Source organism: Numenius arquata, chromosome 1 (assembly GCF_964106895.1).
Source record: "Numenius arquata chromosome 1, bNumArq3.hap1.1, whole genome shotgun sequence".
Taxonomy (NCBI): Eukaryota; Metazoa; Chordata; class Aves; order Charadriiformes; family Scolopacidae; genus Numenius; species Numenius arquata.
Genome location: NC_133576.1, coordinates 141,334,201 through 141,362,188, shown reverse-complemented (window position 1 = coordinate 141,362,188; position 27,988 = coordinate 141,334,201). Strand labels below are relative to the sequence as shown.

General features: G+C 63.4%; 2 protein-coding genes across 3 annotated transcripts; one reads left to right on the top strand and one right to left on the bottom strand.

The window, feature by feature from the left end:
- The first annotated feature begins 3,842 nt into the window (after positions 1–3,842).
- RHOG (ras homolog family member G) lies at positions 3,843–4,424 on the top strand. The gene has a single exon (XM_074149180.1). It carries the CDS (start codon positions 3,849–3,851, stop codon positions 4,422–4,424), a length of 576 nt encoding a protein of 191 aa, XP_074005281.1. The 5' UTR covers positions 3,843–3,848.
- A 4,844-nt stretch (positions 4,425–9,268) lies between these two features.
- Positions 9,269–25,224, bottom strand: PGAP2 (post-GPI attachment to proteins 2). 2 transcript variants are annotated; one of them, XM_074148464.1, is made up of 5 exons: positions 25,056–25,224; positions 23,949–24,201; positions 20,894–21,000; positions 11,626–11,734; positions 9,269–10,907 (listed from the first exon to the last, which is right to left on the bottom strand). In XM_074148464.1, exons 1-5 carry the CDS (start codon positions 25,218–25,220, stop codon positions 10,777–10,779), a joined length of 765 nt encoding a protein of 254 aa, XP_074004565.1. In that variant the 5' UTR covers positions 25,221–25,224; the 3' UTR covers positions 9,269–10,776. The 2 variants fall into 2 exon arrangements, with proteins under 2 accessions (XP_074004565.1, XP_074004574.1); XM_074148473.1 differs by having other exon boundaries at positions 20,906–21,000; positions 25,056–25,220.
- Positions 25,225–27,988: the final 2,764 nt, after the last annotated feature.

The window sequence follows — 27,988 nt, the reverse complement described above, 5'->3', positions numbered from 1 at the left end:
GGGAGCCCTGGGCTAAGAGACAGGGTGGCTGTGGGATGGAGGGGCCACAGGGGCCGTGGGGTGCCACCTCCCGTGGCCCCGCTGTGTCTGCGTGGTCCCACTGGTCCCCGGTGGTGGGGGGCGAGGGGCTGTTTCGGGCGCGATGCCGGGGGTGCCAGTTGTGCCCACCCAGTGCCGGGGGGATGGTGGGCGAGGAGGCAGCGGCAGAACCTGGTCCCCTGCATCCCCCGTGGTCCCTCCATGGCGCTGGATGGTGACAGCGATGGCATGGGGCAGTGGGGGGGCAGTTAAAGGTCCAAGGAAGGTGGGGGGGGGGCGGTGTACCCATCCCTGGAGAGGACCCCGGGCAGCCACAGAGGGAGCTCGGTCTCCCATCGCCCTGATCCAGTTCCTGCTCCCACTGTCCTGCTGCCACCCACCCTGATCCTGTCCCCATCACCCTGCTCCTGTCCCCGTCACCCTGATCCTGTCCCCGTCACCCTGCTCCTGTCCCCATCATCCTTATCCTGTCCCCATCACCCTGCCCCTGTCCCCATCACCCTGCCCCTGTCCCCATCATCCTTATCCTGTCCCCATCACCCTGCCTCTGTCCCCGTCACCCTGATCCTGTCCCCATCACCCTGATTCTGTCCCCGTCACCCTGCCTCTGTCCCCACCACCCTGCTCCTGTCCCCATCACCCTGATCCTGTCCCTGTCACCCTGCTCCTGTCCCCATCACCCTGCTCCTGTCCCCATCATCCTGATCCTGTCCCCGTCACCCTGCTCCTGTCCCCGTCACCCTGATCCTGTCCCTGTCACCCTGATCCTGTCCCCATCATCCTGATCCTGTCTCCATCACCCTGCTCCTGTCCCCATCACCCTGATCCTGTCTCCATCATCCTTATCCTGTCCCTGTCACCATCATCCTTATCCTGTCCCTGTCACCCTGATCCTGTCCCCACCACCCTGCCCCTGTCCCCACCACCCTGCTCCTGTTCCCATCACCCTGATCCTGTCCCCGTCACCCTGCTCCTGTCCCCATCACCCTGCTCCTGTCCCCATCATCCTGATCCTGTCTCTGTCATCCTTATCCTGTCCCCGTCACCCTGATCCTGTCTCCATCATCCTGATCCTGTCTCCGTCATCCTTATCCTGTCTCCATCACCCTGCTCCTATCCCTGTCACCCTGCTCCTGTCCCCATCACCCTGATCCTGTCCCCGTCACCCTGATCCTGTCCCCATCACCCTGATCCTGTCCCCGTCACCCTGATCCTGTCCCTGTCACCCTGCTCCTGTCCCCATCACCCTGATCCTGTCCCCGTCACCCTGATCCTGTCCCTGTCACCCTGCTCCTGTCCCCATCACCCTGATCCTGTCCCCACCACCCTGCTCCTGTTCCCATCATCCTTATCCTGTCCCTGTCACCCTGCCTCTGTCCCCATCACCCCGCCTCTGTCCCCGCCACCTTGCTCCCACTGTCTGGATCCTGCTCCTGTCCCTATCCACACTGCTCCTGTTCCCATCCACCATGATCCTGTCCCCATCACCCTGTCCCTGTCACCCCGCTCCTATCCCCATCACCCTGCCCCTGTCACCCCGCTCCTATCCCCATCACCCTGCCCCTACTCCCACTTCCCTGATCCTGGCCACCCTGCTCCTGTCCCCATCACCCTTCTCCAGCTCCCATCACCCTGACCCACCTCCTTCTCCCACTGTCTGGATCCTGCTCCCACTGTCTGGATCCTGCTCCTGTCCTCCTGTTCTCATCACCCTGCTCCCATCTCCCATCTCCCATCTCCCTGACCCTGCTCCCTCCCCTCTGTCCCTTCTCCCGCCACCCCGGCCTCCTGCCGCTGCTCCAAGCCTCGCAGACCCCAGCGGGGGTCCCTCTGCCTGCTGCTGCCTGCACCATGGCCGAGGCCCCCCCACCCCCCGCCCCGAGCTCTGAGGCATCCCCCCGCCCCGGAAACCCTCCGGGCTGCGTTTGCGACCAAAGCGGGGGGAAAATCGAGGCCGACGGACGGGTGTTTTATTTGTCACCCGCTGGGATCCCGCGCTGAGCGAGCAGCCCCGGCGCTGCCGTGGCCGGTGGCTTCCTGCTGCGGGGGGGGGGGGGGGGGCAGGGGGGGCTCCCTGCGATGGCCTTGCTGTTTCCCAGAGCCACAGCCCCATTCGCAGGCTGAGGACCTGGGCATCCCCCCCCCCACCCCAGGCTGTGGAAGCACTTTATAGCAGTGGGGAAACTGAGGCAGGGCGCTGCGGGGGGGCTTGGGCAGCGTTGGGGCCGGCCCCCCCCACCCCCCCCTCCTCACTAGCCCTGCCTGCAGGTGGGGGGGCAGCGGAGCAGGCAGGGAGCCAGGCAGGGCGGGGGTCACGGCGCAGCCGGCCTCGCCGGGGCAGGAAGCCGGGTGTCAGGGCGGGAAGAGGAAGAGCCACTTCCCCATCCGAGGGGGCAGGGTCCGGCCCGACGGGGGGGGAGATCAGGGTTGGGGGCGCAGACCCTTACCCAACCCTGTAGCGCCGGAGGGGTCTGCGGAAGGGTGTGTCCCCCCCCCCAACCTGGGGCTCTGGGCTGATGGGGCATCCCTGTTCCCTCCACCTCCTGCCCCAGCCGAGATAACCCGCCCGTCCTGATAAATCCTGGGGGGGTGGCCGCTGCGTGGCCAGATCCTGGCGGGGAAAGGGGCTGCCGGTCCCAGGGGTGGGCACCTTCCCACCCCCGGCACCGTCCGGTGGCCCCCGCGCCATGGCTGGGCTCGGCAGCACCGGGCTGCAGCAGGAAGGGGAGCAGGATGCGGCCCTTAATGGCAATCGCAGAGGGGACCCGAGGAAGGCAAACAGGGAAACGCGCGCTGGGATCGGGGATAAACACAGCTGCCGGAGCGGACATCAGCCCCCGGGGCTGGCACCGGGGCTGGGGGGGGCACGGCGACAGCCTGCAGGCTCCCACAGCCCAAACCTGCCCCTGGCTGCTTGTCCTGCTGCCCCCCCGTCACATACCAGGCATAGCACGACACAGAATCATGGAATGGCTTGGGTGGGAAGGAACCTTAAAGCCCCCCCAGTGCCACCCCCTGCCCTGGGCAGGGACACCTCCCACCAGAGCAGGTTGCTCCAAGCCCCCTCCAACCTGGCCTTGAACCCTGCCAGGGATGGGGCAGCCACAGCTTCTCTGGGCAACCTGGGCCAGGGTCTCAATCCATCTCCCCATCCATCCATCCATCCATCCATCCATCCATCCATCCATCCATCCATTTCTTCCCCACATCTCATCTCCATCTCCCCTCTTTCAGTGTCAAACCCTTCCCCCTCCTCCTATGGCTCCCCTCCCTCATCAAGAGTCCCTCCCCAGCTTTCCTGGAGCCCCCCCCTTTAGGGACTGGAAGGGGCTCCAAGGTCTCCTCGGAGCCTTCTCTTCTCCAGGCTGAACCCCCCCAACTCTCTCAGCCTGTCCTCACAGCAGAGGGGCTCCAGCCCCCCCAGCATCTCCGTGGCCTCCTCTGGCCCCGCTCCAACAGCTCCGTGTCTCTCCTGTGCTGAGGACGTGGCACGGCACAGGGCACTGCAGCAGCCTGGCTGTCTTGGGACCACCATCCTGGGGACAATGCGGTCCCCGTGCACACCTGAAGCGGTGGCACACGCCTTTGCCCTGGGTCAGGGGATGCGGTTCCCAGTTGGGGGAGGTCTCTGGGCTGCCGGGGGGGCACCTGGATGAAGCGCGTGTGACCTGTCCCTCTGCGCCCTCCGGCTTCAGGGTGTCCAAGTGGGGGACCACGGTGACCCCAGCCCCGGCGTGTCCCCCTCCCCTGACCCTCTCCCCTCCCCGCAGGCTGCTGAAGGGGGACGCCAGGCACGCGGAGCCGCCGGGATGCAGAGCATCAAGTGCGTGGTGGTGGGCGACGGGGCGGTGGGGAAGACCTGCCTGCTCATCTGCTACACCACCAACGCCTTCCCCAAGGAGTACATCCCCACCGTCTTCGACAACTACAGCGCCCAGAACACGGTGGACGGCAGGACTATTAACTTAAACCTGTGGGACACGGCCGGCCAGGAGGAGTACGACCGCCTGCGGACGCTTTCCTACCCCCAGACCAACGTCTTCATCATCTGCTTCTCCATCGCCAGCCCGCCCTCCTACGAGAACGTCAAGCACAAGTGGTACCCGGAGGTGTGCCACCACTGCCCCAGCGTGCCCATCCTCCTCGTCGGCACCAAGAAGGATCTGAGAAACAACCCCGAGACCATGAAGCGGCTCAAGGAGCAGAACCAGGCGCCCATCACCACCCAGCAAGGCATCAGCCTCTCCAAGCAGATCCGCGCCGTCAAGTACCTGGAGTGCTCGGCGCTCAACCAGGAGGGCATCAAGGATGTCTTCACCGAGGCGGTGAGGGCCGTGCTCAACCCCATCCCGGCCAAGCCCAAGAAGCCCTGCGTCCTCTTGTGACGGGGCCGCCGGCCACCAGCTAGAGACGATCCTGCCCCTGCCCCGCTGCCCTCCCTGGCCCCCTCCCCAAGACACTGCCCAGCGCTGCCAGAAGCCCCCTGCCCACCTCCCCGAGCCTCGCTGTCCTGTCCCCCCCCCGCGGGGACGGTGGGACCGGGGCCACCAGCCTGAAGCCACCTCAGCTTTAATAATACAGACCTCATTTGCACTAACTGGCCGTCTGCCCTGGGGGCAGCGGGGCTCCCCAAGCCCCCGTGGGACCCCCCCCCATCCCCGCGGGACCCCCACCCCGTCCCTGGCTGTCAGCGTTTGCTTTTGGGTGACGTCTCTCCGGTCCCGGCACAGAGCAACGCTTCCTGAGAAGGGGATGCCCGGGGTGGCCAAACTGCCCCCCCAGCTCCTGCCCTGAGCCCCCCCCATCCCTACTCCGAGCATCCCACGGGGACCTGCCACCCCTGTCCCCTGCGCCAACAACGGGGCTGTGGGGGGCGTGGGGGAAGGTCCTCAGGCCCCCCCCCCCCCCGTGCCAGCCCCAGCGGCGGCCACCTCTGAGCATCCCTCTGCCCCGGCGCTGGCATGTCCCTGTCCTGCCATGGGGTGCCTGGGGGTCTCCTGGGGGGGTGTGTGTGTGTGTGTGTGTGTTTGGGGTGAGCCCACCCCGGTGTGTGGCATCGCCGGCTCCCCGGGGCCAGCACCGGGCAAGTCCAGCCCCGGCGAGAGCGGAGCCGGCGCTGCCGGGGGGGCTCTGCCCCAGTGCCGGGGCTCCGTGGGGCAGGGGGACTCGCCTGTAATCAGCCCCCCCACCCCCACCCCCCCCACCCCCCCCCGAGTTGCTTCTCCTTAAATAAAGAGACCTGCCCAGGCTCCCCGGCTCCTGTGCTCTCCCACGCGCTCGCCCACCCACCCCGGGCGTGGGGACACCCCTGCAGCCACCATTGGGGGGACACGGGTGCCCCCGACCCGGGCCAGGACCCCTCGCCCTGCCAGGGATGAGCCGAGGGTGCTCATGGCAGCGCCGCTGCTGCCGGGGGTCTGTGCCCGGGGGGGGGCCATGGCTGGAGGTCTCTGCCCTGGGGAGGGGTGGGGGGGAATGTGGCTGGGGGTCTCTGCCCAGCGGGGAAACCACAGCCGGGGGTCTCTGCCCAGAGAGGGGAGACCGTGGCTGGGGGGGTCTCTGCCTGGGGGGAAACACGGCTCGGGGGGGGGGGAACCATAGCCAGGGGTCTCTGCCTGGGTGGGCACTGTGGCCAGGGGTCTCTGCCTGGGGGGGAACCACAGCTGGGGGTCTCTACTCGGGGGGGGCCATGGCCAGGGGTCTCTGCCAGAGAGGGGGAACCACGGCCGGGGGTCTCTGCCTGGGAAGGGAATCATGGCCGGGGGTCTCTGCCTGGGTGGGCACCATGGCCAGGGGATGCTCGGGGTGTCCCTGCCATGGCCAGCCCTGCCCCCCCCCCCCCAAGGCCACCCCCCCCAGGCCACCCCGTGCCCACTCAGGGCCAGCGCTGAGCTCCTTTGGGGGGGGGTGTTGGGGACATTGGAAGGGACAGGAGCGGGGACATTGCAGGGGTTGGCCATGGGGACATTGGGGACGGGGACATTGCAGGGGTGGGCACAGGGATCTGCAGGAGCGGGGGTCCCCTCCCTGGGACCCCCCCCCCCAGCCACCCCAGTTGCCCGCTCCGGAGCTGTCGGCAGAGGCCAGAGCCCTGTGTCCCCACAAACGGGGTGTCCTGAGGGGACCCCAGCTCCGGCCACCGATGGCGGCAGCGAGAGCTCGGTGGCGGCGGCCCCGGTGCTCGGCCGCGCTGGCCACCCCCTCGCCAGCCCCCGCGGGCCGCCGGCACGTGCTGGCCGGTGGCGGGATCCGGGCAAGCCTTGGCAGGGCCCCCGCCACCGCACACAGGGGGGCCCCTTGTCTGGCCGTGGGGCCTTCCTGCAGGAAGGGCAGAGACCCGGCGCCCGCCACAAGCCGCCTTTGTTCCCCGCTGCCATTTCCCGGCCAGAGCCTGGGGGGGGGGGGAGATTGGGGGGGGGCCGCCGGGGGCTGGCGTGGGCGATGGTGCCGCTGGGCAGGGTGGCTCCGGCCGTGTCCCATCCCTGTCCCCCTCCCATGGCCGTGCCTTGCCGCAGCCTCTGGGGGGGCTGGTGCAAAGTATCACACCCCACACCCCCCCCCGGACCCCCAGGCTGGGAGCCCACGGTGTGGGGAATGGCTCTGGCTTGTCCCCTGGCGGCTGCACGCTGGTGGGCTTGCAGGTCCTGGCTGCACCGAATCCTGCGTCCACTGTGCGGGGTCCCCATGGTCATCTCCTTCTCACACCGTGGGGGACCCCCATGGCCATATTCTGCTCCACTGTGGAGGATCCCCGTGGCCATGTCCTCCCACCATGGGGGATCCCCGTGGCCACGTCCTGCTCCCACCATGGGGGATCCCCATGGCCATGTCCTACTCCCACCGTGGAGGAACCCCATGGCCATGTCCTACTCCCACCGTGGAGGAACCCCATGGCCATGTCCTGCGCCACCGTGGAGGATCCCTGTGGCCATGTCCTCCCACCATGAGGGATCCCCATAGCCTTGTCCTGCTCCCTCCATGGGGGATCCCCATGGCCATGTCCTGCTCCCACCATGAGGGATCCCCATAGCCTTGTCCTGCTCGCACCATGGGGGACCCCCTTGGCCATGTCCTGCTCCCACCGTGGACAAACCGCATAGCAATGTCCTGCTCCCTCCGTGGGCATCTCTGTGGCCATGGCCATGTCCTGCTCCATGGGAGCACCATGGGAGATCCCATGTGGCCATGTCCTGTTCCCTCTGTGGGGGGTCCCCATGGCCATGTCCTGCTCCCACCATGGAGGATCCCCATGACTGTGTCCTGACCCCACCATGGGGGGGTCCCTGTGGCTGTGTCCTGTTCCCTCTGTGGGGGGTCCCCATGGCCATGTCCATCTCCCACCACGGAGGATCCCCATGACTGTGTCCTGATCCCACCATGGGGGGGTCCCCGTGGCCGTGTGCCGGGCTGGCAGGGAGCAGGCAGGGGCTGCAAGGGGCCACCCTGGTGGGGTGCGTTGGAGGAGCGGGTGCTGGGATGAGGTGGGGACCCCGGGGCGGGATGCCGGGAGAGGCAGCGGGACGCGGCCCTGCCCTGGCCCCGGAGCGCTGGGATGAGCTCATGGCTGTTCCCCTCCCAGCTGCTCCCCGGCCCAGCTCCAATGATCTCAGGGCCCCACCATGGCCCCACCGCTCTGGCAGGACCCCCCCCCAAGACGGGGCAGAGGGAAACCGGGGCTCCAGGCAGCTCCCCGGCCCCATGCCCAGCCCCGGCTCCATGCCCCTGACCCCATCTGTGCCCACCCCAGCCCTCCTGGCCCCAGACTCTGCTCCCCCGGGGCGTGCTGGCCACCGGCCCCGCAGCATCCGCAGCCCAGTCAGTGGTCCCCGGGGCTGGGTGGGGAGCGGAGCCACCAGCTGTGGGGTGGACTCAGCCCAGGATCTCTGCGCTTCCAACCCGGCTCCCCGCCTCCTACAGTCCCGTTGAGCTGGCCCCAGCCTCACCCAGCACCTGGGGGTCCCGTGTCCTACACCCCAGGACCTGGCATCCATGTCCCACCCCCCAGCCCCAGCACCCAGGATCCACGTTCTTCACCCCAGCCCCAGGACCTGGGGTCTGTGTCCCAACCCCCATCACCCAGGGTCCAGGTCCTTCCCCCCAGCCCCAGCTCCCAGGATCCACATCCCATATCCCAGCACCCCAGGTCCATGTCCTTCACCCCAGCCCCAGGACCTGGGGTCCGTGTCCCAGCACCCAGGATCTACATCCCAACCCCCAGCACCCAGGGTCCATGTCCTTCACCCGAGCTCCAGCCCCCAGGATCCACATCCCACACCCCAGTGATCCCCATCCTGCACCCCCAGCACCCGGGATCCCAGAATCCCAGTTGTGAAGGGACCTCAGGGATCGTCTGGTCCAACCCTCCGTGGCACAAACCCTGTCTGGACAAGGTGGCCCAGCTCCCTGTCCTTAAAAGTGGCCAATTTTGGGGAATCCACCGCTTCCCGGGGAGATGATTCCAGTGGCTGATCTCATTGTGACGAATTTTCTTTGTGTCCCATCGGAATCTCCCCAGGAGTGACTTGTACCCGTCACCCCTCGTCTTTCCCGTGGGACTCCTTGTAAAAAGGGAGTCTCCGTCGTCTCTGCAGCCACCTTTAAACGCTGGAACGTGGTGCTCGGGTCTGCCCTGACCCTTCTCGGGGCTGAACAAACCCCGTTCTCTCAGCCTTTCCCCGGGTGGCACCTTCCCCGGCCTCGGCTCATCCCGGTGGCCCTTCCCTGGTCCCTCTCCAGCCCCGGCCACAGCTCTTATTTTTTTGGGCAGTGGGGACCCAAAACTGAGCCCCGTGTTCCAGGTGTGGCCTGAGCAGCGCCGAGCAGAGCGGGACGATGGTTCTTTCTCTCTGTGGGTGACACCCTCGGTGACGCAGCCCAGCGTCCCGGGGGGTTTCTCTGCCACAGCAGCCCCACCGCTCACTCGCATGGAGCTCGTTGTCACCAGGGACCCCCAGGTCCCTTCCCACGGAGCTGCTCCCCAGGGGGTAGATCCCAGCCCCGTGCCACACTCTGGGATGGGGTCCCCAGGTGCAAGACCTCACACTTTTCCTCGTTGAGCTTCATAAGGTTCTTAAGTGATCTTAAATGACCTGCATCCCACGCTGCAGCAACCCAGGGTCCGTGTCCTGCACCCCAGCCCTGACCCAACCCTGGCCGGGGGTCCCGGGAAGGGATGGGACCCGCTGGCCGTGCACTGGTCGGACTGGGTGGAAATGGCATAGAGTTTGCTGGGAGCTCACAAAAATACTCAGTGCTTTATTTCCACCTCAAACCCCAGGCGCAGACGCTGCCGGGGGACAGCACGCCACACGCCACACGCATGCAGGTGGGGGGGACACGGATGGAGCCCGGCACGGCGCAGTGGGGACACTCACGGGTGGGGACACTCAGGGATGGACACACAGACGGCAGGACCCACTCTGAGGCCAGCCTGGCCCCGGCTCAGCTTGGGCCACCAGCCAGGGCACCTTGGGCTCTGCCCAAGCCCTGGGAGCGCGGGGACGAGCGCTGGAGCATCCCAGGGGACAGCTGGCGGGGGCTGCATTCGCAGGAAGGGCAGTCATGGGGACCCACATTGGTCCTTCGAGGCCGAGCGTGGCGTGGGGTGCACAAAGCTCCCCAAATTCCAGACAGCTCCTTGGTGCCGACAGGGTCAGCACTCTCCCCCTGCCCGTTCCTCTTCCAGGGAGGCTGCAGGAGGGACCCCCGTGTTCTCCGAGCACAGCACCCCGCTGTCTCCCTGCGCAGGACGTGGCCGAGCCCTCCTGGCCCGTGGTCACGGCCCCTGCGAGCCAGAGTAGCGTTGGCCCCTTTCCACCGGTGCCACCTGGCCTGGCTGTGCATGGGGAGGAGCGGAGGAGCCTGGGGACACTGCCAGCCCCCAGCTGCCACCCAGACGGCACCGCCGCCATGCCAGCCCCCTGCCGGAGCCCGCAGACGGGGGGGTCACCGCCAGTGCCCTCCTCCTGGGATGGCAGCGGCATCGCTGAACCCCCAGCAGTTCCCGGCTCAAGCTCTACAGCACGGGGGAAGTCATGCGGACGTCAGGGCGAGGACTTCCAGCACCATCCCACTCGCCCTTCCTCCCCAAACTGGGCTGGAACTGGGGCACAGCACCCCTGGGAGCACCCTTGTCTTGCTGGGGTCGGGGGGGCTTTTGAGAAAGGCAGAGCAGGAGAGCGTGGGTGCTCTCGGCATCTGCTGTGTCCCGTCTGTCCCCCTGCACCTTCGAAGACGCAAGTGCTCCTTCTCCCCAGGCTGCCTTGAGCTTCGAGGTCCAAAAGGCCACCAGCCCTTTTTGAGGGACCCCCCAGGCTGGAGGAGGAACCGTGAGACCACCTAGGCAAAGCAGGGGCAGGGCAAGGCTGGCCCCCCGTGCCCCGATGCCTGGAACAGAATCCTGCTCTGCCCGGAGCATCTTCCAAAGACACAGGCAGCAGGTACCTGCCCCCCTCTTCTGTCCTCCTGCCCATCCCAGTAGCCAGCAGGTAGCCAGGGCAGGGGGCACCGGCTTCAGGGGTCCCCAGCAAGAGCCCCCAGCTCCCCTGTATGAGAGCTCCAGGCACAGCCTGGCACCATCCACAGACACTCGTGGGGCCCAAGACCCCGGGACAATCCTTGTGGCAGCTCCACGGCAAACGCCCTGGCCCCGGCCCTGGGCCAGCAGGAGAGGGAAGGGGCTTCTCTGCCTCCCCCCAAGGGAAGAGCAGCCCCCGCCTGGCACCGGCCCGTGGCTGGCTAGAAGTGCTTGTCCTCCAGCAGCGAGCTCACCACCAGCTCCTTGTTGCCGAAGTCCCAGAAGGCAGTCATGTGGAAGGCCATGTTGGAGAGGACGACCAGGTACTCCAGGAAGGCGAAGATGGTGTACACTGTGGGAGGGAAGGCAGCCGGTGAGGGGAAACTGCAGCCAGATCAGCCCCGGGACCTGGGGGTTCTCCTGGGGCACCTCCCTGGGGTGGCAGGGCATGGGGTGAGGGTGGGGTCCCCTGCTTGACCCATGAGGGAGAAGGGAGAAAGAGAAGGGAGAAGGAGGAGAAGGAGAAGGAGAAGGAGGAGGAGAAGGAGAAGGAGAAGGAGAAGGAGAAGGAGAAGGAGAAGGAGAAGGAGAAGGAGAAGGAGGGAGAAGGAGAAGGGAGAAGGAGAAGGGAGAAGGAGAAGGAGAAGGAGAAGGGAGAAGGAGAAGGAGAAGGGAGAAGAAGATGGAAGGGAGAAGAGAGAGGGAGAAGGGAGAAAGAAGGGAGAAGGAGGAGGAGGAGGAGGAGGAGAAGGAGAAGGAGAAGGAGAAGGAGAAGGAGAAGGAAAAGGAGAAGGAGAAGGAGAAGGGAGAAGGAGAAGGGAGAAGGGAGAAGGGAGGAGAAGATGGAGGGAAGAAGGAGAAGGGAGAAGTAGAAGGAAAAGTGAGATGGGAGAAGGGAGCAGGAGAAGGGAGAAGGGCACCATCCCTCCTTCCCGGGGGAGCTCTCCTGGCCTCTGGCTGGGATTTGGCAGGGAAAGCGTCACCCCAGTCCCTTCCCCACCTGCACCCCCCCAAGCACAGCCCGGTGGGAGCCGGGGGGACACACCACAGCCCTGCCCCAGCCCCCTTACCTCCGGGGCCGCAGTACCAGTTGTGGTGGAAGTAGACGTACACGGCAAACGCAAACGTGATGAAGGTGAAGAAGAAGAGCAGCTGCTTCCACTTGTAGGACTTGCGCTCCTGGAAGAGGCCAAGAGCTGGGTCACAGCCCCCTGTCCCTTTGGCCCATGGTGCCCGCCCTGTCCCCCTCACCCGGCATGGCAGGGACATGCCAAGGCTCAGCCCTCGTCCCTGCGGATCCCGGAGATGCTGGAGCCACCTCCATCCCCAGGGAAGCTCTGGGGGATGCACGGGCAGGCACTGGGAGCCCCTCTGCATCCTGGCTCCTTGGGTACAGCCAGCTGGGTAAGGACCCCATGGGGCACTTAGGCAGGGCTGTGACCTGGGGACACGTCGGGAGTCACTCCTACGTGGAGATAAGCCAGGCTGATGCCAGGGCTCCCCATGGTAGGGCATGAGGTAGCCCCAGGGCCAGCTCCCACCCAGGACTCGCTGCCGCAGCCCAGTGAGGGGTGACGGGAGCCATGGGGACCTCCAGCATCATCTGACACCAACAAGCCACATGGCCACTGGCAAATCATAGAATCATAGACTGGTTTGGGTGGGAAGGGACCTTAAAGCCCACCCAGGTCCATCCAGGGACACCTCCCACCAGAGCAGGTTGCTCCAAGCCCCCTCCAACCTGCCCTTGAACCCCTCCAGGGATGGGGCAGCCACAGCTTCTCTGGGCAACCTGGGCCAGGCTCTCACCACCCTCACAGCAAAGAACTTCTTCCCCACATCTCATCTCCATCTCCCCTCTTTCAGTGTCAAACCCTTCCCCCTCCTCCTAGGGCCCCCCTCCCTGATCAAGAGTCCCTCCCCAGCTTTCCTGGAGCCCCCTCCTTGAGGGACTGGAAGGGGCTCTAAGGTCTCCTTGGAGCCTTCTCTTCTCCAGGCTCTGGGTTTCAACAACAACATTTGAAGAACAAACGCGGGCGACCCCGGAGGCAGGAGCACCCACGATGGTGCTGGGATGCACAGGGGGGCCCTCACAGCTCCCCGAAGACGGGCCAACGGCTCTACCAGACAGTAGATCCTCCAGCTGCGGACGGTGGGGCTGCAGGTGGCCCCGGCTCCCCCCACCCCCGGCCCCGCCAGAGCGATGCCCAACCGCCCCGGTGGGTGCGGGGAATTCACCGGTGTGCGCAGGCGGGGGCCGCCGGCGCCGCACCCCCTCGCTCGCAACTGCGCCGGGGAGGAGGAAACCACATGAAGGGTTGGCAGCCGCCGCGCCGGAGACATCGCACGAGCCGCCCTGGCACCGGGGTGGGGGGCCCATCCTGGCCCCCGGCACCACCTCCGACAGCACAACGGGCCCCCAGCAATGCACAGGGTCCGTGCCCCCCAGCAAAGGGGGCAGCCCAGGGGCCAGCCCTCACCCTGACAGTGGGGTCTCCCAACCCGCCGCCCCATCCAGACCCTCCCCAGCACCCCCTATAAGCAGCGGCTCCCCCAAGGAGCCATGGTGGGTACCAGCTCCAGCCCCTTCCCATCTTTCTCCCATCACCCTGAGCATTGAGGATGAAGAAACCTCAAGCCCTTGGGGGGAATGGGGAGCCCTCATGGCAGAGGAACCCCAAACTGTGGTCGGGCACCAAGAAGGACACAGGGGACACCCCAATGTCTCCATCCCAGCGCAGGGCGGCCAACAGGGGGGCTGGAAAGGAGGGGGTCAGCCCCACAGAAAGGGACCGGGGATGCCACAGAGGGCTCAGACATGGGCTGTTATTCCTGTTTCTGGGTGGGAGGGGAATTTCCCCCTCGTCTGACGTTTCACGTGAGAGAAAAAAACCTCCATTTTCAGGGACTGCTGAGAAGAAGGAAAATTTAAATTGCCCCATCAAACTTTCCATTACCCCCTCCCCCCGGAAAGTTGCCGAGCACAAACAGGTCAGAGCAGGGAGGAAAACCCAGAGAGGAAGGAACGGCCTCGCCGTCGCCATCAGGGGACGGGGGGCCGACGCCACCACGGGGCCCCGGCAGGTCCTTTGCCGCTCGGGCTCTCCCCAGCGGGACCATCCGGAGCAGGGCTTGGTGCAGGCAGGAGCGGGCAGCCCTGCCCGCAGCCCCTGCCCGCAGGGTGGGGAGAGCAGCGGTGCCAACCCCGGGAGTTAAATAACAACGAGCGCCCGGGGCCCCGGGCTTTATGTAAAGTTTCACACCGGAAAAGAGGGTCACAAAACAGCCTTGTTTTCATCCAGGTCCCGCGGCGGCGGCGGAAACGGTTACGAAGCTGCGAAGCAGCGGCCGGGTCCCGGCTCCTCGCAGGCAAGGTGAGCAGCGGTTCCTCGCTGTGCTCCCCTGCACTGTGTCATCATCATCATCATGGAATCATCATAGAACGGCTTGGGTGGGAAGGGACCTTAAAGACCACCCAGTTCCATCCAGGGACACCTCCCACCAGACCAGGTTGCTCCAAGCCCCCTCCAACCTGGCCTTGAACCCCTCCAGGGATGGGGCAGCCACAGCTTCTCGGGGCAACCTGGGCCAGGCTCTCACCACCCTCACAGCAAAGAACTTCTTCCCCACATCTCATCTCCATCTCCCCTCTTTCAGTGTCAAACCCTTCCCCCTCCTCCTAGGGCTCCCCTCCCTCATACAGAGTCCCTCCCCAGCTTTCCTGGAGCCCCCCCCTTTAGGGACTGAAAGGGGCTCTAAGGTCTCCCTGGAGCCTTCTCTTCTCCAAGCTGAACCCCCGCAACTCCCTCAGCCTGTCCTCCCAGCAGAGGGGCTCCAGCCCTCCCAGCATCTCCAGGGCCTCCTCTGGCCCCATCCAACAGCTCCATGTCCTCCTGCTGTTGGTGGCCCCAGAACTGGAGGCAGCACTGGGGGGTGTCTCCCCAGAGCGGAGCAGAAGGGCAGAATCCCCCCCCCTTGCCCTGCTGGCCACGCTGCTGGGGATGCAGCCCAGGGTGTGGGGGGCTTTCTGGGCTGCCAGCGCACGCTGTCGGCTCATATTGATTTTCTCATCCACCATTCTCATCTGGCTACCCCTGCAGGGTTGGAGCAAAGGGATGATGTAGGGGCAGAGGGATGGGGGGCAGAGGGATGATGCCAGGACAGAGGGATGATGCTGGGACAGAGGGATGCAGGAAGGTCACTGCCATGCCTGGCACCAGCCGCAGGCATTGGCCACCCAAGGATGGGGTGCTCCAAGCCCAGACGGCGTCAGGCTCCCCCCCTGGCCCTTGTTGGGGCTACTGGGCTGGCATGGCTGCAGCTGGCAATGCTCAGCTGCCAACCCTGGCATCGCAATTTCCTCCTGGCAAGACAGACCAGGACACCCGGTGTCCTCTGCAAACCACTCCAGTGTCACACAGCCACCACCCCAAGCCAGCCCTCCCTGGCTGGATGCGTGTCTGGCCCAGAAAACCACAGGCAAATTATATTTAGTCCGTCAGCTCGCAGGGTTTGAGCTGAGGCACGTTCCCCGTGCACACGAAGGTGAGTCAGGAGGCCAGATGATCATAGAATCATAGACTGGTTTGGGTGGGAAGGGACCTTAAAGCCCCACCCCAGTTCCATCCAGGGACACCTCCCACCAGACCAGGTTGCTCAAAGCCCCCTCCAACCTGGCCTTGAACCCCTCCAGGGATGGGGCCGCCACAGCTTCTTGGGGCAACCTGGGCCAGGCTCTCACCACCCTCACAGCAAAGAAGTTCTTCCCCACATCTCATCTCCATCTCCCCTTTTTCAGTGTCAAACCCTTCCCCCTCCTCCTATGGCTCCCCTCCCTCATCAAGAGTCCCTCCCCAGCTTTCCTGTAGGCACCCCCCTGCTTTATGATGCGGGAAGAGGAGGAGATCCTGGCTGCACCAATGCAGCTCAGTGGGGACAGCTCGGTGGGGACAGCCCTGCAGCCCCAGGGACGCTGCCCCATGTGGCTCCGAGTCCACAGAAGGTGCCTGGTGTCTCCTTCCCCCATTCCCAGGGGAGCCCCCAGCCCTGCAAGCCCAAGGGCTGGAGGGTGGCTGCTGTGAGGTGGGTGGGAAACACCAGGGAGGAGGCACAAGAGCCTCCTGCTTCTCCCACCGCCTCCGGAGAGGAAGGAGAGGGACCCTGCAGAGCTCGGACCCCAGTTCCTGATGGGGACGGGGAATGGAACGGCAAAATGACATTAATTCAAAAGGCAACAGCTACGCTCTCCGGGGACCTCCCGGAGGTGGCTCTGCTCCTGGAGCCATCCCTTCCCGGGGGACAAGTGGCACCCTGGAGGCTACGTGCCACTCACTGCTCCCGGCTCCCCCCTCGGGCCTTTCTGGCTCCCCTGCGGTGAACCCGAAGACAAACTGCCCCAGCACCGAGAGCTTCACGCTGGGATATTTATAGAGGGCTTGTGTGCGCTGCCGCCACCGCCCCCGCGGGCGACTGCCGGCTGGGGGACGGTGCTACCGAGGAGCCGGGCTGAAACCACGTGTGTGTCCCCCCCCCAACTTTTGCGGTACCCTCCCCAGGGCTCCAGCAGCTCCTGCTCCGGCAGCACGAGCAGAAGTGGCTGAAGGAAGGATGAAGTGGGGACAGGAGTGGCCACAGAGCGAGCAAGGCGCATGCTGGCCAGGCGCTGGTGGGTCTCCCCGTGGTTTGCACCCCAGCATCACCTCTGCCTTCCCACGGGCTGCAGGAGGTGCTTCCTGGAAGCCACCAGCCTGGTGGCACAGTCCTGCGGAGCCTGGGCTGCTGCGGGACACAGCCCCAGTGCTGGCGGCACAGCAGAACCCGGCTCCACGGATGGTCCCGAAGGAGCTGGCCCGGTGGCCACCTCATGTGTGTCCCCCGACCAAAACGCAGCCGCTGGTGACTCCAGGGCGGGGGGGGGGGGGAAATATGTTTGCAAACAAGAAGTGAAACCGCTCCGCTCGGCTGCCTCGCTCATCATCTCGGCTGCGGCAGAGCCAGCTGTGGAGGGGGAGGTGGGTTTAAAGGGCGCACAGCTGGACAGGAGCAGAGATACGCCAGCCACGGAGGGCGATGCCACGCCAGCCACGGCCAAGCACCACGGGCTGGGTGATCACTTCACAGCTGGAGGCTCTCTGGCTCCATTTCCCTTTTTCCCCCTCACCTCTCTTCTCCGTTTTACCCTTCCCCTCCTCTTCCTCCTCCTCCTCTCAGCTCGCTTTCTCTTCTCTTCCCTCCTGCAGAGCTCGATTTTTCCTTTCTCTCACCCTTTGCCACCTTGCAACTGGAACCAGCCTGTACTTCCCCATCACGGACAAGTTCCCCAGCACCTTCCTGCCTTTGCAGAAAAAGCAGTTGCAACACGAGCCCCGACGACCGAGGCCAGGCTTTTGCAAGACCAATTCCTGTCACTCACGTGCCGAAACTCCGACAAACCTGGGGAGCTTCACCCCCTCTCCGGCAGCGCTAAAATAACCGGTGTCAGACACGGGGCTTGAGAAGGGCTCTGCTGGCCCCGTCCTCCCTCCCCAGCCCCGGTGCGGGCCCCGAGGGGGCTCTGCATGGACCCCCCGCTCCCTCCTCCTGGGTCCATCCTTCCATGGAGGATGGACCTTGCATGGAGTTTGCCCTGGAGTTTGCTCCAGGTCCCAGGTTTGGCCCTGGAGATGGTCCTGGGTTTGGTCCTGGAGAACCTCAACCCCCCTGGGGACCCTCGGTGGCTTCCTCTGCTGAAGAGGAGGGAAGGACGGGACACCATAGGACCAGAGTTGTCCCCCTTGCCCATCCCCTCTTGCCACCGCAGGCTGCAGGGTTGGGGGGAGCAAAGGCGAATGAAAAGCTCCCACAACCAACACGAAGGGAGCAGAACCCGTCCCTGAGATGCCGTGACCCGCGGGAAGACATCACTTGTTCCTCGTGAGCCCAACTTCTCCCTGCTCCTGCTGAGGCCGGCAGTTCCCACTGCCCGCTGGGCTCGGGGCGAGGAGGATGTGGTGGTGGCACCGGGCTCGCCGTGGCCTCATGCCACCTCTCCTGCCGAGCCAGGCAAGCCATGGGGGCTGCTGGAGCTGGGCCAAGCCCACCGGTGACCCTGCTGGCCTCGGGAAGTGGGTGTGCAGCCCGAGGGACCCCAAGAGCGGGATGAGCCCCAGGAGACCCTGACCCTGGAGGAGCCGTGGCCCTGTGGGAGCGATCCACGGCAGGAACCCAGCAGGCACATCATGGGACACCGATGGAGAGACAAGGGCAGATCTGCAGAGGGATGATAAGGGGGACCATCTGCTTATCGAGGGATGCCGCCGGTGGTCACGGGGCAAGCCCTGGGCCTGCTTCGTCCAGACACATCCCACCGGACGGCCCTGCCGCCATCGCGTGGCACCTTCCTCTTTAGAGGAACTGGCTGGTGGCCCTGGCTCCCCGAGCGACAGCTCCATCTGCTGACACGCGACAGGGGACGACCAGCCCCAGCTCCAGGCCAGCACTAGCCCCGAAGGGGTCCCCTCTGACCACGGGGAGACACCCAGCTTTGGGGGGACGATCATGCACCCCTGCAGGAAGCTCACCTCCACCAGCAGGGAAGTTCCAGGATGGGAGGAGGAAGCCCATAGCAGGGGAGTTGGAACTAAATGATCTTTAAGGTCCCTTCCAAGCCAAACCATCCTGCGACTCTAAGTCACGCCAGATGGTGGCACTGGGTGGTGGCACGTTCAGCCAGGGCATCACAGTGCCCCCCCTGTCCTTCCACCCAGGGACGTGCCCGGGTCAACACATCTTCATAAGGGGCAAATGAGGACAGACTGAGAGAGTTGGGGAGGTTCAGCCTGGAGAAGAGAAGGCTCCAGGGAGACCTTGGAACCCCTTCCAGTCCCTCAAAGGGCTCCAGGAAAGCTGGGGAGGGACTCTTGATGAGGGAGGGGAGCCATAGGAGGAGGGGGAAGGGTTTGACACTGAAAGAGGGGAGATTTACATTAGACAGCTTCTCGGGGCAACCCGGGCCAGGCTCTCACCACCCTCACAGTGAAAAATTTCTTCCTAATATCTCATCTAAATCTCCCCTCTTCCAGTTTGAAGCATTACCCCTCATCCTATCACTACATGCCCTTGTAAAAAGTCGTCCTCCCCCCCCAGCTTTCCTGGAGGCCCTTTAGGGACTGGGAGGGGCTTCTCTTCTCCAGGCTGAACCCCCCCAACTCTCTCAGCCCGTCCTCCCAGCAGAGGGGCTCCAGCCCTCCCAGCATCTCCGGGGCCTCCTCTGGCCCCGCTTCAAGAGGTCCATGCCCTTCTGATGTTGGTGGCCCCAGAGCTGGAGGCAGCACTGGGGGGTGTCTCCCCAGAGCGGAGCAGAGGGGCAGAATCCCCTTCCTCACCCTGCTGGGGATGCAGCCCAGGGTGCGGGGGGGGGTTTCTGGGCTGCCAGCCACGTTGCCCTGGCATGAACGTGGGAGAAACCCACCTGAATTACCAGCAGAGACACGCCAGACATTTTGAGCAGGCTGCTCACCTCCCTGACCCCATCCCCTGGCTCTGATGGCTCAGGGACACGTTACACACGAGCTCTCTGCCTGCACAGCGATGTGTGCCCACCACCATCGGGGCGTGCGGGCTCAGAGCTCAGCCCAGGGAACAGCCCCCGTGCCCAGGGAACAGCCAGCATCTGGCTTTTTGGTCCCACGAGCCGGCGGCAGGACCAGCACTGCTGCCAACACGCTGCAACCAAGATTTATTTATTTGAAATAAAGAAAGGAAGCGGCAGGAGAGCAGCCAAGGAGGGACTGCTGAGCTCCTGTTATCCCCGTGTCGCCAGAGAGAACACATCGCTTCCAGAGAGAGGGGAACCCCAGGACCTCAAAAAGTCCCTTTTGTAGGGAATCTTGCAGCCAAACAACTGCTGGAAGCTTCTTTTCCAGGTCTCTGAAATAAGGGGATGGGCTCAGTGAATTGTTGGAAGGGGCCGATAAACAGCCGTGATGGAGCAGGAGCCTTGGTAAGGCGCTGTGTAAGCGTCCGAGTGGCCCCCATGTTCAGCACCCACCCTGCCCCAGGCACGGACCCTTCCCAGAGACCTGCTCTCAGCCCTCGCCACCTTCCTGGCCCTGGGATAAGGGCACACACCTCTCTCAAGGTCTCCACTTCGCAAAGTGACCACCTTCCTGGAGCAACACAGCCCAGAGAGCCTCGGGGACCCTTCCCCATTTGGTACTGGGGGCTGTGAGGGTTGAACTGAGGATCAACTGGGTGAGAAGCATCCTTGAGGAGCAAAGGACTGAGAGGTCCAAGGAGCCCAGAGACCCGGGAAAAGACCTGGGGACCCTTCCCCATTTAGTACTGGGGGCTGTGAGGGTTGAACTGGGGATCAACTGGGTGAGACGCATCCTTGAGGAGCAATGGACTGAGAGGTCTAGGGAGCCCAGAGACCCTGGCAAAGCCCTGGGGACCCTTCCCCATTTAGAATTGGAGACTGAGGGTTGGACTGGGGATCAGCTGGACGCATCCCCGAGGAGAAAAGGACTGAGAGGTCCAGGGAGTCCAGAGACCCGGGAAAAGACCTGGGGACCCTTCCCCATTTAGTACTGAGGGCTGTGAGGATTGAACTGGGGATCAACTGGGTGAGACGCATCCTTGAGGAGCAATGGACAGAGAGGTCCAGGGATCCCAGAGACCCACAAAAAGCTGAGCAGAAGCAGCTTTCACACACGGAGTTTCAGAGCTGAAGGTCCTGCCTTGCCCACTTGCGGCTGCGCCGGTGCCCACAGTCCAGCACTTGCCACGAACCCGTGTGGAACAAAAGCCACATCCAGGGGACGGAGCCAGAAGCCCCACTGGACCCTCTGCCTGACCCACGGCACGACCAGCAGGTCCCTGAGCCCACCGGCCCCGTCACGGAGAACAAGAGCCACAGCCAGTCTGCTCAGTGCGGCGATTCCCAGGGGAAAGGGATAACACAACTCCCGGTGCTGGCAGCTCTTCCCAGTTTGCCAGACCGGCAGGTTCCCAGTTCTCCAGCACACAGAAGCCAATTTTCGGCTCAGAAACAAGCATCCTCAGGCAAGAAGGGGCCAGCAAACCCCACCGGCGGGGACACCGATGGGGCGCTTTTCAAATGTCAGTTCTGAGTGAAAACCAGAAATTCAGAAATCAAAAGATTCCTCCCCACCTGGTTTTGCTAAAGCATGAATTCTGGCGACCATGTGTTTCCCAGTTTCACCCTGGTGGTGATATTAACTCCGTTAGCACCCGGTGACGATGATTTCCCAAGCGAGCGACAGCCGAAGCCCTCCACCGCCAGCCGAGAGCCCCCTCCCCGGCGCCCCACAGAGAGAAGAAAGGGAAAGTTTTCTGTACCTCGGGACTTACTGTGTGTTTCTTCGTCATTCTCCAGAGGATGCACGTCAGGAGCATGTGGCCCAGAGCCGACGTGATAAAGACGATGAAGGCATTTTCGTGGATTGCTGAATCAACAAGACAAGGGGTTTCCCGTTAAATCGGAGCTGAGAGGAGAAGGGGGGCAATGGGGCAGGGTTTGGGAGGGTGAGGGACTGCTTTCTGCGGGACGTGGCCCTGCTGGGAGGCTGAGGGAGTTTCTCCCTTCCATGATGGCTGGGATCCTGAGACTCCTTGCCCTGATGCCAGAGCCCTGAGCCCTTCCCTTCCTCCCGAAGCCGCAGCGCTCGCAGGGTCCCACATAGGCTGTCCATAGAATGGGCTGAGGATAATCCTTGTGTATTTTATATTGGGATCCATACTGGTTCTTTACTATTATTGTCAATTATTTAGTCTTATCCTATTAAATCTATTTATATTTCAACCCTCGTGTTTCCTTTCTTTCCCCCCAATTCCCCTTCCCGGGTGGGGAGGGGGTCATCGGGTGAGAGAATAATTGTCTGAAGGACAATAAATGGTTGTGGATTCCTCAAACACTATCCCAGGTCACCGGGCTCCACTACGGCTCTCCAGCCTCACCCTAAAGGCTGGGGAGGCCCTTGGAGGGCGCAGAGAGCTGTCGGCTGGTTTTCCCAGACACCCTGTCGCTTTGGGGTGCAAGGTGCCACGTCTCCAAACACCCGCTGTGACAGGGGAACCCCAACAGTGCCTGCACCACTCGGTGCTTCAGAGCAAGACCCTGCTCTGATGGGCTGGGGAGAGCCTTGGAAACCATCCACCTGGTCCTCTGCACTATGGCTGGACCCCTCAGCCCCACAGGCACCTTCCCGGACTTCCTGGAGAGTTCTGGTGGCCACAACTCCATTCCAGTTCATTCCTCTAAGCAGTCACAAGGTTTCCTGATCCCCACCACATATGCCTTTCGAGAGCTTCGTTTCCTCACCCACTGTGATTAGGAAGATACTCTCAGTACAAAATCATAGAATCACTGAATCATTTAGGTTGGAAAAGAGCTTCAAGACCGTGGAGTCCAACCATCACCCCACCACTGACAAACCCACCACTGACCCATGTCCCTCAGCACCACCTCTGCCCGCCTTTGAAATCCCTCCAGGGATGGCGACTCCACCACTGCCCTGGGCAGCCTCTGCCAAGGCTTCACAACCCTTTCCAGGAAAAAATTGTTCCCAATCTCCATCCTCAACCTCCCCTGGGGCAACTTGAGGCCATTTCCTCTTGTCCCATGGCCTGTTCCTTGGGAGAAGAGACCGAACCCCCCCCCAACTACACCCTCCTTTCAGGGAGTTGGAGAGAACGAGAAGGTCTCCCCTCAGCCTCCTTTTCTCCAGACTGAAATCAAACCCTTTTCTGCCAACCTCGCCTCAGCAGCACCGCTCCAAACCTTCTCAGAGCTCCAGCCCAGCCTCTCTCATTGCCAGACTTCGTGACTACATCCTTCATCGGATGGTGATGACCATCATCACCCTCAAACTGTGCACAGGGACACAACTCTCCTGCTGAGAAGTCCCAGAACTGGGTTTGTTTCTGCTGCAACAGCCCCACCTTGCTGGCTCCTGGATTTGAGTCCTCTGGAGTCAACCCCTGGTACCTCCTCCGGATCTCAGGATTAAACAGCGGCTGGATGTCATCACTGGCACTTAAATTTCAGACGAGATCATGTGGGAGAAGGGCATTTCCCAGCCTATGGTGACTATTTTCCACGAACTGATTCAACCTGAAAAATTCTGATTACGTTTTCAGGTCAACACAGGAAATTTTAGCCAAACAATTTTGTGGGAGGGAATTTAAAACGCAGCTGGAAGAGAGTGTGGGCTGGAAGCCAGCTGGGAGCCAAAGCCAAGGCTCAGCCCTGGAGACAGAGAAGAGGGCAGGGACAAGCACTAACCTGCCCTCGCGCAGCTGCGGTGACGCACGTTAAGCGTGGCCTCGGCACCCAAGTGGGAACCAAGCACTCAAACCTCATCCTAGGCATGATACAAAAATTCACATTATGTTTTTGGCCAATTATCAGCAACCAAGAATTTTGAGAACATGGCTATTTGCATATTATGGACTTAACTTCGCTTTATAAATACTTATTTTAATAGAACTTTAATAGAACAAGGCCAAGGGCCGGGTCCTGCCCTTGGGTCACACCAACCCCATGGACGCTCCAGGCTGGGGGAAGAGTGGCTGGAGCTGCCCCATGGAAAAGGACCTGGGGGTGTTCATCGACAGGGGCTGAATATGAGCCAGCAGTGTGCCCAGGTGGCCAAGGAGGCCACCAGCATCCTGGCCTGTGTCAGCAACAGTGTGGCCAGCAGGACTGGGGCAGTGACCGTCCACCTGGACTGGGCACTGGGGAGGCCCCACCTTGAGGGTGTGTCCAGTTTTGGGCCCCTCACCACAAAAAAGACCTTGAGGGGCTGGAGAGTGTCCAGAGAAGGGCAACAGAGCTGGTGAGGGGTCTGGAGCACAAGGAGAAGGGTCTGGAGAACTTCTGAGGGAGCTGGGGGTGTTCAGCCTGGAGAAAAGGAGGCTGAGGGGAGACCTTCTCGCTCTCTCCAACTCCCTGAAAGGAGGGTGTAGTCGGGGGGGGTCAGTCTCTTCTCCCAAGGAACAGGCCATGGGACAAGAGGAAAGGGCCTCAAGTTGCTCCAGGGGAGGTTGAGGATGGAGCTTGGGAACAATTTTTTCTTGGAAAGGGTTGTGAAGCCTTGGCAGAGGCTGCCCAGGGCAGTGGTGGAGTCGCCATCCCTGGAGGGATTTCAAAGCCGGGCAGAGGTGGTGCTGAGGGACATGGGTCAGTGGTGGGTTTGTCAGTGGTGGGTTGATGGTTGGACTCGATGATTTGAAAGGTCCCTTCCAACCTCGACCATCCTATGATTTATTTATTTATCTACTGTTTTCCCCTCCAAACTGTCTACTTCCAAAACACTGGCGGGAAGCAGAGCTCTGCAAAGCCTGGGCAGCTGTAAGCCCACCGGCACAACGGTCAGCAGGAGAAGACACCTACCATAGTTTTCAGACGAGGACACGTATGTCAGGATAAGGAGGGCGAAGTTTTCCAGCAGGTTGAGCAGCAGGTTGAAGTGGCACAAGCGCAGGTAGCGGGGGTGCGAGCAGTGGCAGCTCTGGTAGTGGTTCCAGTAGGCGACGGCCACCAGGAAGCGGGGAGCCGAGTGGAGGCCGATGCAGAGGCGCCAGACGTAGCGCTGGGGGGTCTCACCCCCGATAGCGGCGCTGATGGAGGGGAGGTAGTTCGGGACCTGCAGGAGAGAGAGAGGGAGTGAGGGGACGGGCACAGGGAGTGTGTCATATCGTATTTATAGCTCTCCAAGACGCTGAAATTGGGTTTGTGTTTTTTTTCCTGAATAAGTTTATTCCTATTTCAGAAGCCGGGGAAGGTAACACGGCAGCAACCCTGCCTGGGGAGGCCACAGCTGGAGCACTGGGACCAGTTCTGGGCCAACTGTCCTCCCAGGTCCTTTTCTGTGGGGCAGCTCCAGCCACTCTTCGCCCAGCCTGGAGCGCTGCCTGGGGTTGTTGTTCCTTGTGTCCATCCTTGTGTGTGGGCACAAGGAACAGCACAGAACCCAAAAAAACCCTGGGGTCATCTCCTGCTGCTGCGAGAATGGCCACCTACTCCTGCCCCCTGTTCCCAGCTTGTAACCAGCTGCTCATCCACGCTTGAAAGCCCTGGGGAGGGACCCGATTTTGGAAATCCAGGTGGTCCCTCCCAACCCCAGCTCCCCAGGCACGTGCTTGTGACTCCTCTGAAGAGCTCCAGCAGATCTGAGGGGCAGCAGTTCCTTTTATAAAAGCTGGGCCAACTCTTCCACAAGACAATATACTTATCTGTAGCCTCACTGGATTTATTCTTTATCATAATCACCACCAACATGCTCAGTACAGACACCAGCCTGACCAGTCTGTATTTCCTGAAGTCCCTTTTGAAAAACCAAAGCCTCAGTTGCCGGTCCCAAGGCATCATAAATACAATAAAATAAAGCAGTTTGTTCAAGAGCCTGTAACCCATCTGGTGGGAAAGCCTAGAAGAAGAGAGGAGCCCTGCCTCCGAGACCTTGGAGGACTTTGCATTTTGCTGATGAGAGTCGCTTACCCCGCAGTGGGTGGCTGTCGTCTCCTGGAAGTGGAACAGGAGAGACCAGATCACACAGAAAAGGAAACCAAAGAGCGGGCAAAACACAGTCCCAACGGCCAGCGTGGTAAAACGGAGCCGGAAGAGAATCCCATCTCGGTCCAGGGGCAGCGGTACCTGTAACATCTTGACGGACCTGAAAACAACAAGGAAACGTTTGAGAGAGAAGAAGAACGGGCTTTCCTTCTGCGAGGTCCAGCCCCAAACAGCCCTGGGCAGGGGTGCACGCACAGGAACCCGGGCAGGGCAGCCTCTCACACCCGTCTTTAACAGCACAGCCCTAGAGCTGGCACCAAGGACGGGCGGCCAAAAGTCCCATCCTGGGGACGCATGAAGCCCGAGACTCGTGGACAACAGCGAGCAGGGGCCGAGGAGTGGGACGTGCAGGCAGCCGACCACAGGTCCGATGTGGCTGGAAAGGCACGTGAGCTCTTTTTGACGGGGCTACGTCCCATCCAGAGAGTTCCCAGAGCTGCTGCACAGGGCAGCGCTGACGTAGCCAGAGCTCTGCCCGCTGCATCCCCTACAGCATGTCCGCCCCCGACCACCCGCGGCACCATCCTCGCTCTGCTGCCACCGGCGCCCTCCTGGCCGAGCGCTCGGCACCTTTACGGGAAAGGCTCGGGCTGCAGGATCAGCCCCACAGCTTGCACAACAATAAAGCCGTGGCTTATCAGGTTGGGCATGGCGGAACAAGTGGTTTCTCAAGCCTGGCAGCCCGTCTCCGGCTCAAGGCTCTCCACCAGCCCCGTCCCCGACACCCGCTGGCTGCCCTCTCACCCTCTGTTCATCCTTTAACCTTCCCACGCGCCCTTGGCCACAGCCCAGATGCCCTCGGACCACCGGGGTCAAAGCCACGTTAAATCGGTCCCAACCATCACAAACATCTTCCTTCGGGCTCTCCTCCTGCCACGTCTGGGCTCGACCTCTCCTGTCCCGTGTCCCGTCCCCCCCTCACCCCGACCGGGGGACAAAGGCCACCGTGCAGCCCAAAAGAGGGGCTGCGACGAGTCCCTGCCTCACCTCACACACCGTTCTGGCTGCGGGACAAATCCGATTGACACATAATCCCGCAGAATCCAGTTACCAGCGAGGGCAGGAGTCTGGGGTGGCTCGGCAGCCCCCCTCCTCCAGCACCACAACCCCCCCCCCCCCCGCCGGTGGAGGGAGAGTCCCCACCAGCGCTGTGACACCCCAGCAGCAAAAAGGCTCTGGAAAACGCAGCTCAGCTCCCCCCCGCCTGGGCTGTGCCGCTGCTTTACAGGCTGCCGGAGGGGGGGGATTTATTTGAAGGATGAAAGCAAAGCAAAAGGGCAGCTCTGCCAGGGCCCTGTGGGGCTGGGACGGCACCACGCCGGGTCAAGGATCCCCTGGATGTCCCCCGGGGATGTCCCCATGGCAGAGACCCCAACCCCGAGGGGACGCCCCTGAAGGGCAGGGCTGTCAGAGGTGTCCGCAGAGCGAGGCCTGGGTTGGGAGGGGACACGGGGCTCCCTTGAGGGGGGGCTCAGCTGCGGGGACACACCGCACAGCGTGTCATGGGGACGTCCAGGGCATGGGGACATCCACGGGGGACAGCCTCACAGCGGAGGGGACATGGCGTCCCCACCAGCCCCAAAGGGGAGCCCTCATTTAGCCCCCATCCCCCTCTCTCGGGGACCTTGGGGGCAAATAAAACAGCAAATATCTCATGTCACAGGCTGAACGGCCCCGAGCCTGCCCGGCTCCAGAGGCCTCGGCACCCCAAAAACCTCGGAGAACCCCCCACGGACACCCCACAGCCCCCCCAGAGACACCCCTGGGGATCTCACAGTGCTGTCACCCCCTCCAGATACACCATACCCCCCCTCCCCTCCAAAACATCACCGCCCTCGGGCACCCCACACACCCCAGAGACAACCCCCCCCCCCAGGGTACCCCAAACCGCCCTTCAAAACATCACACCCCCCCCCGGCACCTCACAGACCACCCCGGGCACCCCATATTCCCCAGAGACCCCCCAAACTCGTTGTGGTCCATCCTCCCCCCCCCCAAAAAACACTCCAAGACCTCACAGTCTGTCACCCCCCCGCGTACCCCACACACCCCCAAAACCAACCCCCCCACCCCCCCAGGCACCCCATAAACCCCCGAGCCACCCTCCCCTCACAGCCTGTAACCCCCCGGGTACCCCCACCCCTAGAGACACCCCCCCACACACACACACACACACCCGCTGTCCCCCACCTCCCTGAGACCCCCAGGACCTCACAGTCCTGTGATCCCCGCCCAGGAACCCCACTTCTCCCTTAGACTCCCAGCACTGCTCCCCCCCCCCCTCCCCGCAGGTCCCCCCAGCCCCGCACCGCTCAGCCCCCTCCGCGCTGCTCCATGCCCCGGCCCGGCACCGCCGCCACGCCTCCTCCTCCCCTTCTTCCTCCTCCTCCTCCTCCTCCTCCTCCTCCTCCTCCCGCCGCCGCCCGCCCCTTCCTGCCGCCGCAGCCAGGCCCCCCGCCCCCGCCCGGGCCCGGGCCTTGCGGCTCCACCGCCGCCCGCAGGCCCGGGACCCGCTCAGGGGCTCCCCCTGCCGCCCGAGCCACCTCAGCGCCCGGCGGCCCGTCACTGTCCCTTTAAGGCTCTCGGCCCTACCCTCTTGCGTCACAGGACGCGCCGAGCCCCGAGCCGCTCTCCGATTGGGCCGGCGGGGAGAAATCCCGCCCTCAACGCCCCGGATGTCGGGCGGGGCTGAGGTGCGACGTTCTGGACCCTTCCGCAAGGATCGGCTCCGCCCCTCCCTCGCGTCAGGCCAATCGCCGCTCAAGGCGCGGCGGACGCAATCCGCCCTTTCACCCAATCAGCGAGAAGCGTTCCCCGTTCCCCCCGGAGGGGGGCGTGGGGGGTGGGTAAACCTACCT

Excerpts from the sequence above, each read along its gene's own strand:
- RHOG (XM_074149180.1), top strand. The coding sequence starts at position 3,849 with ATGCAGAGCATCAAGTGCGTGGTGGTGGGCGACGGGGCGGTGGGGAAG.
- PGAP2 (XM_074148464.1), bottom strand. The coding sequence starts at position 25,220 with ATGTTACAGGTACCGCTGCCCCTGGACCGAGATGGGATTCTCTTCCGG. Across the intron at positions 24,202-25,055 it reads CGACAGCCACCCACTGCGGG|GTCCCGAACTACCTCCCCTC; the intron begins GTAAGCGACTCT and ends TCTCTCCTGCAG. Across the intron at positions 11,735-20,893 it reads AACACACAGTAAGTCCCGAG|GAGCGCAAGTCCTACAAGTG; the intron begins GTACAGAAAACT and ends GGCCTCTTCCAG.